The 15453-nt window shown below is 41.8% G+C and overlaps 1 protein-coding gene across 3 annotated transcripts in view; it reads right to left on the reverse strand.

The window, feature by feature from the left end:
* Positions 1 to 15453, reverse strand: part of OPLAH (5-oxoprolinase, ATP-hydrolysing) — a 36790-nt gene that overhangs the window by 2700 nt on the left and 18637 nt on the right. For all 3 annotated transcript variants that reach the window (XM_072602657.1, XM_072602656.1, XM_072602658.1), the window contains 3 exons: positions 807 to 967; positions 504 to 605; positions 69 to 243 (listed from right to left, as the gene is read on the reverse strand). In XM_072602657.1, the coding sequence (XP_072458758.1) occupies positions 69 to 243; positions 504 to 605; positions 807 to 967 (438 nt within the window). The remainder of the gene's footprint in view (positions 1 to 68; positions 244 to 503; positions 606 to 806; positions 968 to 15453) is intronic.

The raw sequence follows: 15453 nt of genomic DNA on the forward strand, positions 1-15453 counted from the left end.
TTCAAGTGATCCTTGAATCCCCTACCTTCCTGGAGGACCTCACCTCACCACCACCACCTCCTTCTTACCCTCCTCCTGGAAGATGCCCTTCTGAACCAGCTTAAAGGACAAAAAGACGGCCCCTTCTTGTTGCAGTGCTGTGGAGTGGGGTGGCATGGAGCCTGGTGTGATGCCCCCTATATCGGCATGATGCCCTCGGCTTGCCACATAGAACACAGGGCGGGGCTGACCGGGCCAGAACACCTGGAAGTGGGGAGGGGACAGGATCACAGAATCAGACTCAGAGCTGCAGTAAGACCTCAGAGGTCATCAAATCCAACCTTTCACTTTATACATGAAAGTTGAGACCCAAAGGTTAAGTGACTTGCCCAAAGAGACACAAATATAAATGGCAGATCCTGGATTTCCAGGGCAGCCCAGGTCCTCCGAAGGGGCAAGCATCCATCCACCGCACCCCATGGTGATGATCCAACACTTCCCCCCACTGCTACCTCCCTTCTCACCGGAGTGATGACTGTGAGGTCTGGCAGGTGGCTGCCTCCTGCTTTTGGGTGGTTGCTCAGAATTACATCCCCAGGCTGCAGATCCTCACCCAAATGATTGATCTGTAACCAGGTGCAGCGCACAGGGAGAGGGGTTAGTGAGGAATAAATTAATGAGATTTAATAGTAATGAGGGAAGGTCAGAGAAAGGGTAGCTGAGACAAGTAGGCTATACAGTCCCTGTCTCTGTCACAGGGATGGGAGACTGGGAATAGGGGCTAGGGGCCAAAGGAGAGGAGGGAAGAGAATGGGGTCTGCTCAGACCTGAAACTGCACGGTTTCTTGCATGGCACCAAGATGCACAGGAATATGGGGTGCATTGGACACAAGGCCCCCATCAGGCCCAAAGAGAGCACAGGAAAAGTCCAGTCGTTCTTTGATGTTTGTGGAGATGGCCGTACGCTGCAGGATGCGCCCCATCTGCTCTGGAAGGGGAGGCAGATATTTGTGCTCTCTGAGCACCCGCTACCTTTCCTCATTCCAACCCCACCACAAAATAAACTCTCAAGAGCCTCAGAAGACATCTAGCATCACCTTCATCTAGAGTAAGAATCCCCTGGATTGTATCCTAGACAAGGTCATCTAGCCTTTACTTGAGTATGCTATAAGTCATCACTTCCCAAACTAGCTCATTCCATTCTGACAGTTCTGATGGTTGAGTTTTTCCATCATTTCCTCCTCCTGAGCAAACATTTCCTTCCCTGGAGTTTTGTCCCCACCCCCGCTCACATACACACAGCCTCCATCCCCTGCTCCTACTTCTGCCACCTGAGGCCAAGAACAAGCCTAATCCCTCTTGGGTATCTGACAATAGTTTTAATGTCCTAAAAATAAAACCAAGGAAAACCTTTACTTATGAGTGGAAATCACACACTCCAAATTCTACGGGCTCTATGTCTGTATAACATTATGCCCATATATTCCAGTGAATAAAGACAAATTCAAAGGCAGGTCTACATGCACACTGCTCTGGTGTTCACCAGAGCTTCCTCTAATCACAACCCTAGGTGAGGCTACCACTGGGTGGGTTTTATGGCCCTGGCAAAGAAATGATGCCAGGATATTCCCAGCACAGAAAGGGCACTAAATCATAGTTCAATCAAAATTACATAACTGGAAATGAAGTCAGGGGACAGATATGGTAAGCAGCATCCCCTGCAGAAGCAGGATAAAAGTCAAGAGTCAAACCAAAGCTTGAAAGAGGGAGCAAGAGATGGGGTCCAAGGTTTGGCCATAGTAACTTGACATGCCAAGCTTGACAAGGAGTTTTCTCAGCTTGCTGCCACCAGGGTTCATCTGGGCCCTGGAGCTTGGGTAATGACATATTACCAAAGGTCTCCATCAATTCTGGAGGATGAACGTAGCAAGTTGACATCAGCCAGAAGGACCACATCCTTTTGACTCCACCAAGTACTAGAAACCACTGCTATGTTAGTTGCCTATCATCACTAAGGGGGACAGTCATAAATCCAGCAGCTCCAGATGTCTTGGCCTGGTGTATGGAGCACAGCAAGGGCCAATGAAACAATGAGGTAAATACATATGGAGGCAGGAGATTATAGGCAGGTCACCTGCTCCAGTGGATTTGTGATTTCATGGATGGGGGTCCTCCCTCCAACAATGACACTGCCCCCATCTTGTGAAACTCATGTTTATGCACTCCTGTAAATATGCCAGAGAGGGTTCACCCAACTTGACATGGGCATTTCTTTTGATGTTGTATAGATATCAACGAAGACTATGAACTGTCCATTGGTTGTCTCTCTCCCTAGATTAATAGGCTTTTTTTACCCCCATCATACATTTCTTGGATCTTCAACTTAAATTCTTCAGATACTTTAATATTCTACCACTTATCACCTCCACCAAAAGAATACTGATATTTAAAAGATAGGTATCTATTTCAAGGAGAAACTTGGGGTTTTTTCCAAGAGCAGACCAACTCGCACTCCTATTCATTCTGAGTTCAGCTTATTGTGCCTTTGTAATGTCTGTCCAAGATAATGTTATAGTCTGGGCAATAGGCATTTTTTCATCCATTTGGATTTCCCTGTGTGGATCAATAGTTCAAACTCTTTTACGGGATTATGGATCTCATTGAAGAGGTTCCTCTGTTCCAGGGGCTTGATGCAATTCATTGACATTCTTTTGGGTACTTTTTTAAAGTTAATAATATCCTAGATTTCCCCCCACCACCTTTGGCATCTTCCCTCTTTTCAGACACCTTGAAAACTGATCCTTCATTGCCTTGCTATGCACATGAGGTCTAGTTCCCCTGTTTTTCTTATCTTTGTGTTCTTCCTAGCCATTTCTGCTTCCTCATGCAGCACATCTGGGATTATGTCCAAATGTTCCACTGTCCTTGACGGTGAAAGAGAGATCTTGACAAGGCACTTTTCCTCTGTTTGTTGATCTTCTTCCAGTTTTGTCTTTAAATGTCCTTGAGATATTTGCTTAGTTAAATCCCTCACCAATATCTCTTTCCCTGACCTTGCTTCTTGCTCTTTTTTAGAGAAATATCCCTCATAATATTACACCATTCCTCTCTGTAAGATTTTGATAAACAAGTTAATATTCTCAATCAGTGCTACCCTTGGCTTCCTCCTCTCCCTCCCTCCTCCAAACAAAAAGAGTAAGTGGCTGCTGGCTGAGAAAATATCCAGGCTCTTCTGGTCTGCTCTTTATGGCAATTAATTCATGCCAATTAAAATTCTTGAGGAAACAGCTGTCATCTGTGCTGATGTCCATTCTCCACCTCTTTTTCGCTCTTCAGCATCACTGGCTTCATCATGTCAAGATGGGGTTTATTTTAGTGGCCCATCAAGTTAGTTTTTTCCTCATTTGGACTTTTCTATTATGAGGATCAAATAAGATATTTGTGAACAGCTTAAGCACAGTGCCTGGCACATAGTAGGTGCTTAATAAACACTTGCTCCCTTCCTATATATTAATGTTGACATTTGGATTTGATCTTTGTCCCTAAGGAGTTGCTGGTCTGCCTATACAGAGTCAGCCAATTCAGGAATAACTTGTGCATCAGTGGCAAGGCATTTACTGTCAGTTAAAATATTATTGATTTAATTTTTCATGATTTTATTACATATAATGACTTCCATTTCTTTTCACAAAGAAGTATTTATAAATATAGAAGAGAGGCTCCTTTGGCCTCTGAACTGTAATTTCCAATTTGATTTTTTTTTTTTTTGCTCTCCTCCCCTCCAACCATCTTTGGATTGAAATCACCAAGTATCCAAGGATATGTTAAGTTCATTTAGGGAATATTATGGAGCCTTTTGTAGCTTTTCTCTCTCTCCTCATCCTCTGCAACAGATGCTAACACAGAAGCTACAATCATTTTTTCTCAGTGAACTTTCTACAGATACTTATCTTAAGTGCCAAAATACAAAATGACCAAATGTCCCATGAAATGTTTCTTGTGGGTTTTGGACAAACAATAAAACCAATTTTGATTCTCCAAGAACTTTTTACAATTACAGGACATACGAGCAAGAAACATCCATACCCTTTCATTTGGGTGGGGACTGTTTCATTCTTTGTTCTTGTATCCCCAGCCCCCAGCACAGCCCTGGGACACAGTAGGTACTTAATAAATACTTGTTGATGATTGATTGATTGCCTAATGATTTATTATTGCCTTAATTAATTAATTCCCAAATAAGTCGCTGAATTATTAATATGTCTGATTTTGAAAAGGCATCCTGGCATTTACCCAAGGCTACAAATTTCCTTACAATTCCATTGCAATGTGCCAAGTAGAAAAAAGACCACTAATGCCAGGGTTATGCTAAGCCAGCTATCCAAACCCTAACATAACAGGAAATATGGTAGATTTAATTATGTCTTAGACAAGTCATTCCCTGTGCTTCTTGACACAAACTCATAAAAGCTAACTATCCTGAATCACTGGACTCAGTCATAAGGAACAACCGCTGATGGGTAGTTTTGTCTAGAACTATGGGTTGCTCTCACTGAGCTAACTGTATGTCCAAAAAGTTGGCAGAAGCCCCTGAGGTCACCAGAGCCTGGACCAAGCACTTCCAGACTCGTGATAGTTCAGGTCAAGGAATCAGAACAGGTAGAGTGGACCTGGAGAAAGGAAAAAGGTTTGGTGCCAATGAAGGCCCCCTCAATGAAGAACTCTTTTGCTTCCCTAGTCTGGATGACTAGTGAGCAACTTGAAAGAGTAGCACCCTGGCATAATAAAATATAACTACACCCATCTCAATGTACCAGGCCCCTTCAGTCTGTGTCAGTTTGGACTGGTCAGCCAAGTAGCTGAATGGCCCATCTGTATTGGAACATAGCACCAAGGGATGCACCAAAGGATGAGACAGATGGGCCCTGTGAGGTTATGTTGTCAACCTTGCCATATATTTAGGTGCTTCCTGATGTGAGTGCTTTGTCTGAAGTGACCCTGCAGGACCTCCTCCAACTTTATCCCCATCAGTTCCTCGTGGACTGGCAAGGTGGTCCACCAAGGTCAGTCAGGTCCCACCTCCTGTCCTTTCACAGAATGGGACCTTGCATTCTCCTGGACTCTTGTTGCCCTATGGATTCTGTTTTGACTCAGATTCCCAGTTTCAACAAGGTGATACCACATAGGTGATAGAATTCAGACCCAAGTCTGGACATGGCCTTTAAAAGAGGAGACAGGAGAACAAAGGAACACAAAAGGGGGTGCAGGGCTGGGGAATCTAGAGACACAATGCCTTCTGGGGGTACTGCGTGTATTAAAGAACTGGTACCAAGTGAAAACCCAGGCCTAGGGGAGTCAGAGACAGGGAAATACATCAAGAGCTGGAAGAGAGTTAGCATGCATGCAAATGAGCACACACACACCCATCTCCTCAGGAGAGGAGGAGACAGAAACATAGAAAAGTCAAAGTAGCTATCATTAGATGGAGATGTGAGAAAGAAGGAGGGTCAGTGCAATAGGGAGTCATGATAGAGAATAGCAAAATGGGACCTTCACTGGTAATGTGAACCACATGGACTGTTAAGTCCTAAAGGAAAGTGGGTTTTATTGGTTGTAGGAATCCTTAGCAACCACTAGTTCTTTTCCCAAGCAAGGAAGGGGTAGAGATTTGCCCAGTATAGTAATATAACACAAACTTTCATATATATAGATTCATAATATAAAATAAATATATTTATTATATATAAATATAAAATATATTTATTATATTGTTATATAATGTATTAATTACATTTTATAGAAATAATTAAAATATAAATAAAATTTAAAATATATACATATATGTGGATACACACATATGTGCATGTATGTGTCATATAATTCTTATCATATAGTATAATACAGAAAGACTGCATAGGTTTTGGGCTGATGGAAGCACATGGGAGTGGGGATCTATATAAAAACCTGGAAGACTGTGGGTCCCTTGGGAAGGAGAAAGTTCCCTGGAAAGAAAAGGTGTGTTTCTCCAATAAAAAAATTATTTTGTCAGTGGGGGTGAGAGAGGCAAGGGGACCCACTCAGGGTAGTTATAGATAGAAGTCAATCAATAATATTTACTAAGTACCTACAATGTTGCCAGGTACTGGCTCTGGGCTGTGGGCCTAGTAGAATAGAAAGGACCTTAGATAATACTGGGTTTAGGGTTCTGGCTGAGAGGGATGCCCTCCATCCCTTCCTAGATAGGAAAATTCCTTTATCCTTAAGTCTTCCCTAACCCAGGACTTTCGCCCAATCTTCATGTCATGGTTTTAGATCTCTTCACCACCTTGACCACCCTCCTTTGGAAATATCCCAACTTGCCAATGTCCTTTTCTAAACTTAATTGCACCTAATATTCACCAGGGCAAAGAGCAGCTGGATAATCACCCTTGTCAGGCAGATGAGTACCAAAGTACATGTTTAAATGTCTTCATTTGGTTTATTGGTTCATTTGGGGCCTTAGCTCTTCCTGGAGGCAATGAATGGAAAACCAAGTTTCCCTTCCTAAAAAACTTTCAGATGACCCTTCCATTTCTTCAAGTTATCATGGCCTCCACTTTTTCCATACAATCTGACTTCTGATGACTCAGTTGAAACTTTCTCCAAGGTTACCATTTCTTAATTGCCCAGTCCAATGGCCTTCTGAGTCCTCATCCTTCCAGACCCCTCTGGAGCATTCAACCGTACTGACCACCCTCTTCTCCTGGATGCTCTTTCCTCCTTGGGTTTTTGTTACACAGTTGTCTTCATACCTGTCTGACCATCCCTTACTCTCCTTTGCTAGATCATCATCCATGTCCTGCCCTCATGCATGTGTGTGCCCCAATCCGCTATCCTGGGTCCTTTTCTCTCCCTATTTTTTCTCTCATTGATCTTAACTTAGAACTCATCTTTCCCCAAAAAACTCTTCCCTCTTCTAACTTCTCTATTACTGTCAAGGGTACTACTATCTTTCCAGTCACACAGGTTCATAAACTAAGTCACACTCAATTCTTCACTCTCTTCCCTCCAATCAGACAATCAGTGTTCTGTAAGCATTTGAGAGGCAATACAGTTTCCCTGTGTCTGCACATTCATCCTGGCCCTGGCAGCTCACCCAGTTCTTGAACTCAAAGTGTAGAAAATACTCCATGGGGTAAATGGGACCCATCTGGGCCAAGCTCAAACCAAATAGCTTTTGTACAAGATTGTTGCCTTAAGCACTTATTTAAAACATACTCCCTAATCCAAGGTGGGCAGGTCCCCCAGCTCTAATAGAAAGCAGACTCCAGGGACATCTCTGGGATTTAAAAACAAGAGAACTGTGCAAAAGAGGCTATAATCACCCATGGCATCCAGAGAAGGCTAATTTCTGAGCCTCTCTTTTTGCATTCGGAAATTTGGTCTATACTAATTAACTGAAATAGTTTCAATTGTCATGCCAGGGGGATCCTTTGAATCTAGAACCAAGACAACACATCTTACCAATTCTTCCTTTACTTAATTTCTTCTATCCATCTCCCCTTTCTCCACTTAATGCAGCTGCCAATCTAGTTCAAACTCTATCACCTGAGCTTTGGCAATAGCCTCCTAAAGAGTCTCTTTATGCTTCTATCTCTTCCCTCGCTGATCCATCCTCTACATATCTGCTAAACTGATGTCCCTAAGATATAGGTGTGACCATGTTGATCCTCTGCTCAAGAAGCTTCAATGGATGCCTATTTCCTCTAGGGTTAAAAAAAACAAACAAACTTCTCTGTTTCACAATCTTGTTCTATTCTCTCTTTCCAGAAGTTATTTCATGTAACTTCCTAACCTTGATATTCTCTACCCTCTAACCTGATCTAATTGTAACTCCCTCAAAGTGATTCTTTCTCTTACATCCATACCTTTAACCAAGATGTGCACCATGTCCAGCTCTTGGAACTCTTCTCTCCCTTCAAGGCCCAGCTTAAAGCCACCTTCTACATGAGGCCTTGACCTCCTTGCCCCATCGTTAGTGCTATCCAACCCCAAGTGACTTTGTTTTATTTTACCTTGTGTCTAGCTGTTTCCCTCTAGTAAAATACCAATTTTTCAAAGGCAGGGACTGCTTCTTCTTTGTATCCCCAGCCCCACCCTACATGTGGTAGATACTAAAATAATGCTTAGTAAATGTAAAAGTGAGAGAACAAGTCAAATTAATGAAGACAACATATATGCAAACTATGTACAAGAAAAGATGGAGATAATCACAGAAGGAAGGCACTGAAATTAAAAGAGACCAGGAAAGACTTCTTAAAGATGGAATTTTAGCTGCGACTTGAAGGAAGCTAGGGACATCAGGAGGTAGAGATGAGAACAGAGAGCATTCCAGACATGGGGGACAGCCAGGGAAAATACCTGGAACCAAGACATAGAATATCTTGTTCAAGAAACACAGCAAGGATATAACAGTCACTGGATTGTACAGTACCTGGAAGAAAGGAAGTCCTAAGGAGACTGGAAAATTAAACAAATGGGCTTAGTTCTAAGGACAACATCTGAAAACTTTCTAAGAATAGTAGACAAGGTCCTGATGCAGAGCCTTTCAGAAACACAGTTCTGCAAAAGGAGAGTTGAGTAGAGCTATCTACCCTGCTTAGCTTTCAGGGACCTCAAACTTATCCATTAGAATTATGCCTTCCATTCTTTCAGTCCTAAGAGTTCTTCTAAGTCTTAACTGGTTGGGGAGGACAGACAAAGAGGGGAAGAGGAGAAAGGGGATAACCACATCACGTTGATTCTACCTTGGCAATATCTCACCAATAGCCCCTTTCCTCCTGACTGCCACCACCCTAGTGCAAGCCCTCATCATCTCTCACCTGGACTATCTGGATCACCGGCTGCTTGGTCTTGCTGCTTCAAACCTCTTCCCACTCCAGTCCATCCTGAAAGGACCATTCTAAAGTGCCAGTTTCACCATGTCCTCACCTTATACAATAAACCCCAATGTCACTTCCCTCAGGCTGCCAAGATCAAACATAAAATCTTCTGCTTGGCATTCACAGCCTTCTATAACCTGTTTCCTTCCTACTTTTCCAGTCTCCTTAGACCTTACCACCTTTCAGGTACTCTACAATCCACTGGCCCTCATGTCCTTGAACAAGATCTTCTATGTCTTGGCTCCAGGCACTTTTCCCTGACTGTTCCCCATGCCTGGAATGCTCTCCCTCCTCATCTCTACCTCCTGATGCCCTCTTTTCCATCTTTACACAGTCCTTCTAAATGTCAATGTCTTCCTTCTCTGATTATCTTTAACATTTCCTATACACAGTGTGTATATATGTTGTTTCTTCCATTAGATTGCAAGTTCCTTGAGAGTAAGAATATTTTTGCCTTTTTTTTATCCCTAGCACTTAACACAAGGCCTAACACATAGGAGGTAGTTAAAAAATGCTTCCTGACTTGCTTGAATTCAAGACACAGAATGGAAGTTCTGAAATTTGGAAGATACCCCAGCGCCATCTACGCTAACCTCCAGTTGAATATGAATCCCTTCATCCATATGCCTGATATGTTCTCAAGGACTTCTAGTGAAGGAGGACACCTGCTAAGGTAGGTCATTTCATTGGAGGATGATTTAATGGTAAGATTTGTCTGTAAATCAAAACTTCATGTGCCTCCCCTACAACTAGAACTCTAATTCTTCCCTCTGGGGCCAAGCAGAACAAATTGAATCCATCTTTCTCAAGATAAACTGTAATTTATTTGAATATAACTCTCATGACATCCTCTAGGTCTTCTCTTTTCCAGGTGAAACATCCCAATTTCCTTCAAACAATCGTCATCTAACATAAGCCTAATACCTTTCACCATTCTGGTTGTTCTCCTCTGCATACTGTCCAGGTTATCAATTTTCTTCCTAAAATGGGATCCCAAGACCTGAACATAACATTCTAGATGTAGTATGACCTTGGGAAATTTAGAGCAGGACTAGCCCTTCCCTCATCCTATACACTATGCCTCTTAATCCTGTCTAACATCACATTGGATTTTTTGGTCCACATATCATAAGGTTAACTTAATCATATTGAGTCTATAGTCCACTAAAACCCCCAGATCTTTTCTAAATGAACTACTCTCTAGCCATAGCTCCCCCATCTTGTATCTATGAAGTTGATTTTTTTTAACTCAAGTGTAAGACTTTACATTTAACCTTATTAAATTCCACCTTGTTAGCTTCAGCCCAAAATTCTAACTAGTCGAGAACTTTTCAGATACTGTGTCATCTAGGGTGTTAGTTATCCCTCTTAGTTTTTTATCATCTGCAAATTTACAAGCATACTGTCTATGCATATGGCCATATCATTAAGAAAAACTGACTTTTAATTAATAAACAGCACAGAGTCAAGTTCCTTCCAACCTATCATAAACTCATTCATAACTATACTTTGTGTCCAGCTCTTTAACCAGATCCAAATCTACTCAGCTGTAATATGGGGAGTCCAAATCTCCCTAACTTTTGCAGATGAATAGCATGAAAGATTTTGTGAACTGCTTTGCCAAAATCTGGGTGAATTATCTATGAAGCATTCCCTTGATCTACCCAAATAGTAACACAGTCAAAAAAGAAAATGAGGTTGATCAGGCATGATCTATTCTTCATAAAATCAAGCTGTGATCACTGCTTCCTTCTCTGGATGTCTACTAACCATCCCTTTAATAATACATCCTACCACTTTCCTAGGAATGTAAGCAAAGCTCCCTAACCTAGAGTTTACATATTCCAAATTCTTTCTTTTTGGAAAATCAGGATTAACATTAGCCCATCTCCACTCCTATGGTACCTCTCCCACTTTCCACAATCTTTCAAATATAACTGGTAGTGTGTGGCTCCACAATCACATCTGCCAGTTCTTTCAATACCTTAGGATGTAGTTCATCTGGGCCTCGTGACTTGAACTCTTGGGTATCAACTCCCTATTAGCCATTTGTGTTCTGTCCTCTCCAGTCCAAAGATCATTCTCCTTAGCAGAGAAAACAGAATATGAGTTGAACAGCTTGGCCTTTTCACCATCATCATTCTTGATCATTGTCCCATCCAACCCAAACAATGGTCCTAACCCTTCTTTCATTCTCCTCTTTTCCTCCCATAGCTCAAAACAAAACAAAACAAAAAAAACAAAACTTAGTCCTTTGTCTGAGCTTCGGATCATCTGAGCTTTAAACTTTCTTGACATTACTTTTATAAGACCATGTCATAGTGTTGTATTCATGATCTGTTTCCTACCTTTTCTGTATATGTTCTTAAAAAAATCTAAGTTCTTTGATGAGTTCCCTGTACAGTCACATCACTCTCTCTTGTTCTTTTTTTTTTTTTTTTTTTTTTGAGGCAATCAGGGTTAAGTGATTTGCCCAGGGTCATGTAGCTAGTTAAGTGTCTGAAGTCACATTTGAACTCAGGTCCTCCTGACGCAAGGACCAGTTCTATCCACTGTACCACCTAGCTGCCCCTATCAGTCTGTTCTTTTTTGTTTTCATCAGAATTATCTCTTTTTGGGTCTTGGAATTTCATTCTTTAAGCTTTCCACTCATTCCAGGATGACCTTCCCCCGTAGAATTTTTGGCTGGAGGATTCTACGTATCCTTTCTTTGGACACTATGAAATCTACTCTCCAAAAATCTAGGGTATGTATCTGATTATGCCCTGACTTCCTCTCCTGTATCACAAATTCTGAGCCAGAGTACTCACTTCCCCCTCCCTCAAGGTTCCCCACCTTCTAAGAAGTGAAATTATCAGAAAGACAGAGCAGAATTTTCATCAGATGTCCTTGTTTTAACAGAATGAGTAACTTAAGTCCTCCATCCCTACCCTGCCCTATTCCTTTGTCAATTTTGTCTCAATAACTCACCACTCATTCCTCCACTAGATACATAGTTTACATGTATATATGTGTATATATACATACATCCCTCCCATGCTATTATTTCTGTCTCTCATTTCTTTCATTCTCACCACCTAAACAATCTCCTTGCATTCATGGATTTCCATACAGGTGTATACTTTCTAAATAGACAGTGCTCATCTACCACCCCTCCTACCAAGGTGTGCTCTTGCATTGCCACATTTCAATAACTGTGTTTCCATTTCCATTTTTATTTCCTTTGTTTTAAAATTCCCAGTATAATTTGTTCATTAACCATATTCTGTGGATTGATATATGAGATACCTGAAAGTACAAGTACTGTCCCCAAATGTCCAAAATATCTCCTGAGGATGACTCAAAACCTCTTCTATTAGGGTTCCTTCTGTGTAACACTTGTTTTCCCTAGGATTCAGCTTTACAAATTCATCAGAGAATTTTTCTCCCCTCTCACAGAAACAGCTATGTGGCATAGTAGATAAAGCACCAAGGCTAGGTTTAGAAGGCCCAAGTTTGTTCAAATCTGGCCTCAGAAATCTACTAGCTGCATGACCCTGGGCAAGTCACTTAACTTCTATCTGCCTTAATTTCCTCAACAGTAAAACGGGGATCATAATAGCACATGGTTCCAGTATCATAACCTATGATCCAAAACACTGTTCTCGGACAAAATCCAAGCAGTTAACGGTCCTTTTCCCACGTCCTTTCTTTCCCAATCCATCATCTTCAACTGGAAGAAATATGGAAACATCACCTTCCCCACACCCTTACTAAGTCCTTCAATTTTAGCCATTTTTCCTCTTTCAGATTCAGTTTCCTCATCTTTAATACTTGCATGTTAGCATGGTGCCTGGCACATGGTAAGCACTTAAAAAATACCTTAACTACCTATCTTGTTTTATTCACCTCAAAGAACTTCTTTATGGTTTGTGAAGTGACACCATGGAGAGACTGCTGAGCCTGGATTCAGGAAGATCTGAGTTCAAATCTTGTCTTAGATACTTACTAGATGTGTGACCCTGGGAAAGTCGCATAACTGGTTTACCTCAGTTTCCTCATCTATAACATGGATTTAATAATAGCACCTAACTCCCAAGGTTGTTGTAAAGAATATTTATATGGAATATTTGTTATATAAATTTGTAAATATTACATAAATTTGTTGTTATGTATCAAATATTCGTAAGATAATATTTGCAATGCACTTTGGAACCTTTGAAGTGCTATACAAATGTTAACTATTATTATTAGTATTAAAGGAGTGTACTTTGTAAACTGTAAAATACTCTGTAGATGTCTCTCAAGAGAACTCTCTTCCAAAATTTCCTGCCTATAGCATTTGTTCCCATAAGCATGGGGGTGGCCAGTGGATTTCACAGAAGAGTCTTAGCTGGTTCTGTCAGGCTTTGGATTCATGTTCACGAAAGCAAAAGCATTTCCTGATTAGCCATGTTATGCCCATGCATAGTCATGTCTGGGGTCTCGTCAGTCATCCCCACAGGTGAGTCGTGTCAGCAAACAAAAATTTCTTCAGGATATGCTAAAAGCACTTGACACATGCTTGAATCTGTCTGTCATCCCAAGTATGTTGCTGAGGGCTGTCCAAGATTCAAATTCATGGACAGAGGTTCACTCATTGCTTGTATCAAGGGTTTCTCTCTTCTCCTCTGGGTCCACTCTTCTATTAACCTAAGGCCTCTTAGCACTGGCCTTAGTATCTCTCCACCCTCTGAGAATTCTCTTCCTCTTGGATTTCTTCCAAGATATTTCCCCCCATTCTGTCTAGGAACTTTTCTAACAAGTCAGAAGATGGTGTTGTACCACCCACCAGTCATTCACCTTCTTGTGATCAGCTGTGAATTGACCCAATCATTTTGAAAAACAATTTGAAATTATAGAAGAAAAAGTATTTAGCTCATGGCCCAGAGACAAAGCCCTGGGTTTCTAAAGATCAATTCTAATCTTTGGGAGTATTTCACAAATTACTCTGTTTGACTCATGCCCCAACCAAGGATTTCCCTTAGGAATATGACTAGAGTTCATGTCTAGGTCTCTACCAAAAAGATTAAAAAGTTTTCATATCCCATGCAAGCTTTCAAGCTAACCATACATCAAATACTGGACAGTTTTTATTCTACTAGACACAAAACCTGAACACAAAGGACTTATCCTCAAGCCCATACAAAATCAAGACAATTCTTTTTCCCTTTCCACTGAGTCCCATGATTCCTCCATAAAGGAAAAAAACACACTAAATTACCCTGGTGAATCCAATCTCCTCCAGGGAATTATAAAGTCTTCAAGAGGAAGAAAGGAAGGAAGGAAGGAAGGAAGGAAGGAAGGAAGGAAGGAAGGAAGGAAGGAAGGAAGGAAGGGAGGGAGGGAGGGAGGAAGGAAGGAAGGAAGGAAGGAAGGAAGGAAGGAAGGAAGGAAGGAAGGAAGGAAGGGAGGGAGGGAGGGAGGGAGGGAGGGAGGGAGGGAGGGAGGGAGGGAGGAAGGAAGGAAGGAAGGAAGGAAGGAAGGAAGGAAGGAAGGAAGGAAGGAAGGAAGGAAGGAAGGAAGGAAGGATATGTGCCAGGCACTGAGCTAAGTGCTTTACAAATATTATCTCATTTGATCCTTACAATAACCCTGGGAGATTTATTCTATTATTTTCATCCCTATTTTGCCAGTGAGGAAACTAAGGCAGACATAGGTTAAGTGACTTGCCCAGAGTCACACAAGTACGTGTCTGAGGCCACATTTAAACTCAGGTCTTCCTGACTCCAGGCCCAGCACACTATCCTCTGCACTACCTAGCTAGGATCGCAAGATCGCTGACCCCTCTGGTTAGTCCACATAACACAAAGTACTGACACTGGGTATATATGATCTAGCTTTGCTCCTCCATGCTGTGGACTTGTCTCCAACTACTCCTTAGTTCTGACTCCTGCTTGGATCCAAAGCTCCTCCAGCCAAGTCCAGAAACTCCTCCTCTGTGTCAAGAAAACTTGGTCCAAGGACCTGGTATTATCCAGGAAATCCTATTCCTCTCTCCTGGGTTGGCCCTAGAATTCCTCCTTTTGTCCTGGATCTCTTCTGTTGTTGCTCCACTGTTCCTGGAGATATATTTGAGATGCTGCCATCACCATGATCACTATAGTACCTTCTCCCCTATGAGCTTCTCCACTCTTATTCTTCCCGCTCTGCATCTCTTCTTTTTCAAGACCAAAGCCAAATACAATGACTCAAGTGCCTAACTAGCCATGACTCAATCAAGTATCCAGAATGTGTGGTCTTTATGCCAAAGAGTACTCAAGGCAAGGGCACTCATTCACATGATGAGGGGTTTCAACACGAAGTCATTATGGATTCCAGGACAAAGTCTGAAATGTATTGTCAATGGATGTGTTTATATATAGCAAGACTTTTTCGATGGCAGAACAAAGATCTCATCCTTTAACTTTGTTAATCTTGACCAGGTTCTTCCTGACAGTTATCTTCTATAGCTACAAAATGATCCATACCTTTTGAGCTAGCAATCCTACTCTTGGGAGTCTATTGACAAGAAAAGACCTCTCTGCCCCCTCCC

The sequence above is a fragment of the Notamacropus eugenii genome, chromosome 4 (genome assembly GCF_028372415.1).
Source record: "Notamacropus eugenii isolate mMacEug1 chromosome 4, mMacEug1.pri_v2, whole genome shotgun sequence".
NCBI lineage: Eukaryota > Metazoa > Chordata > Mammalia > Diprotodontia > Macropodidae > Notamacropus > Notamacropus eugenii.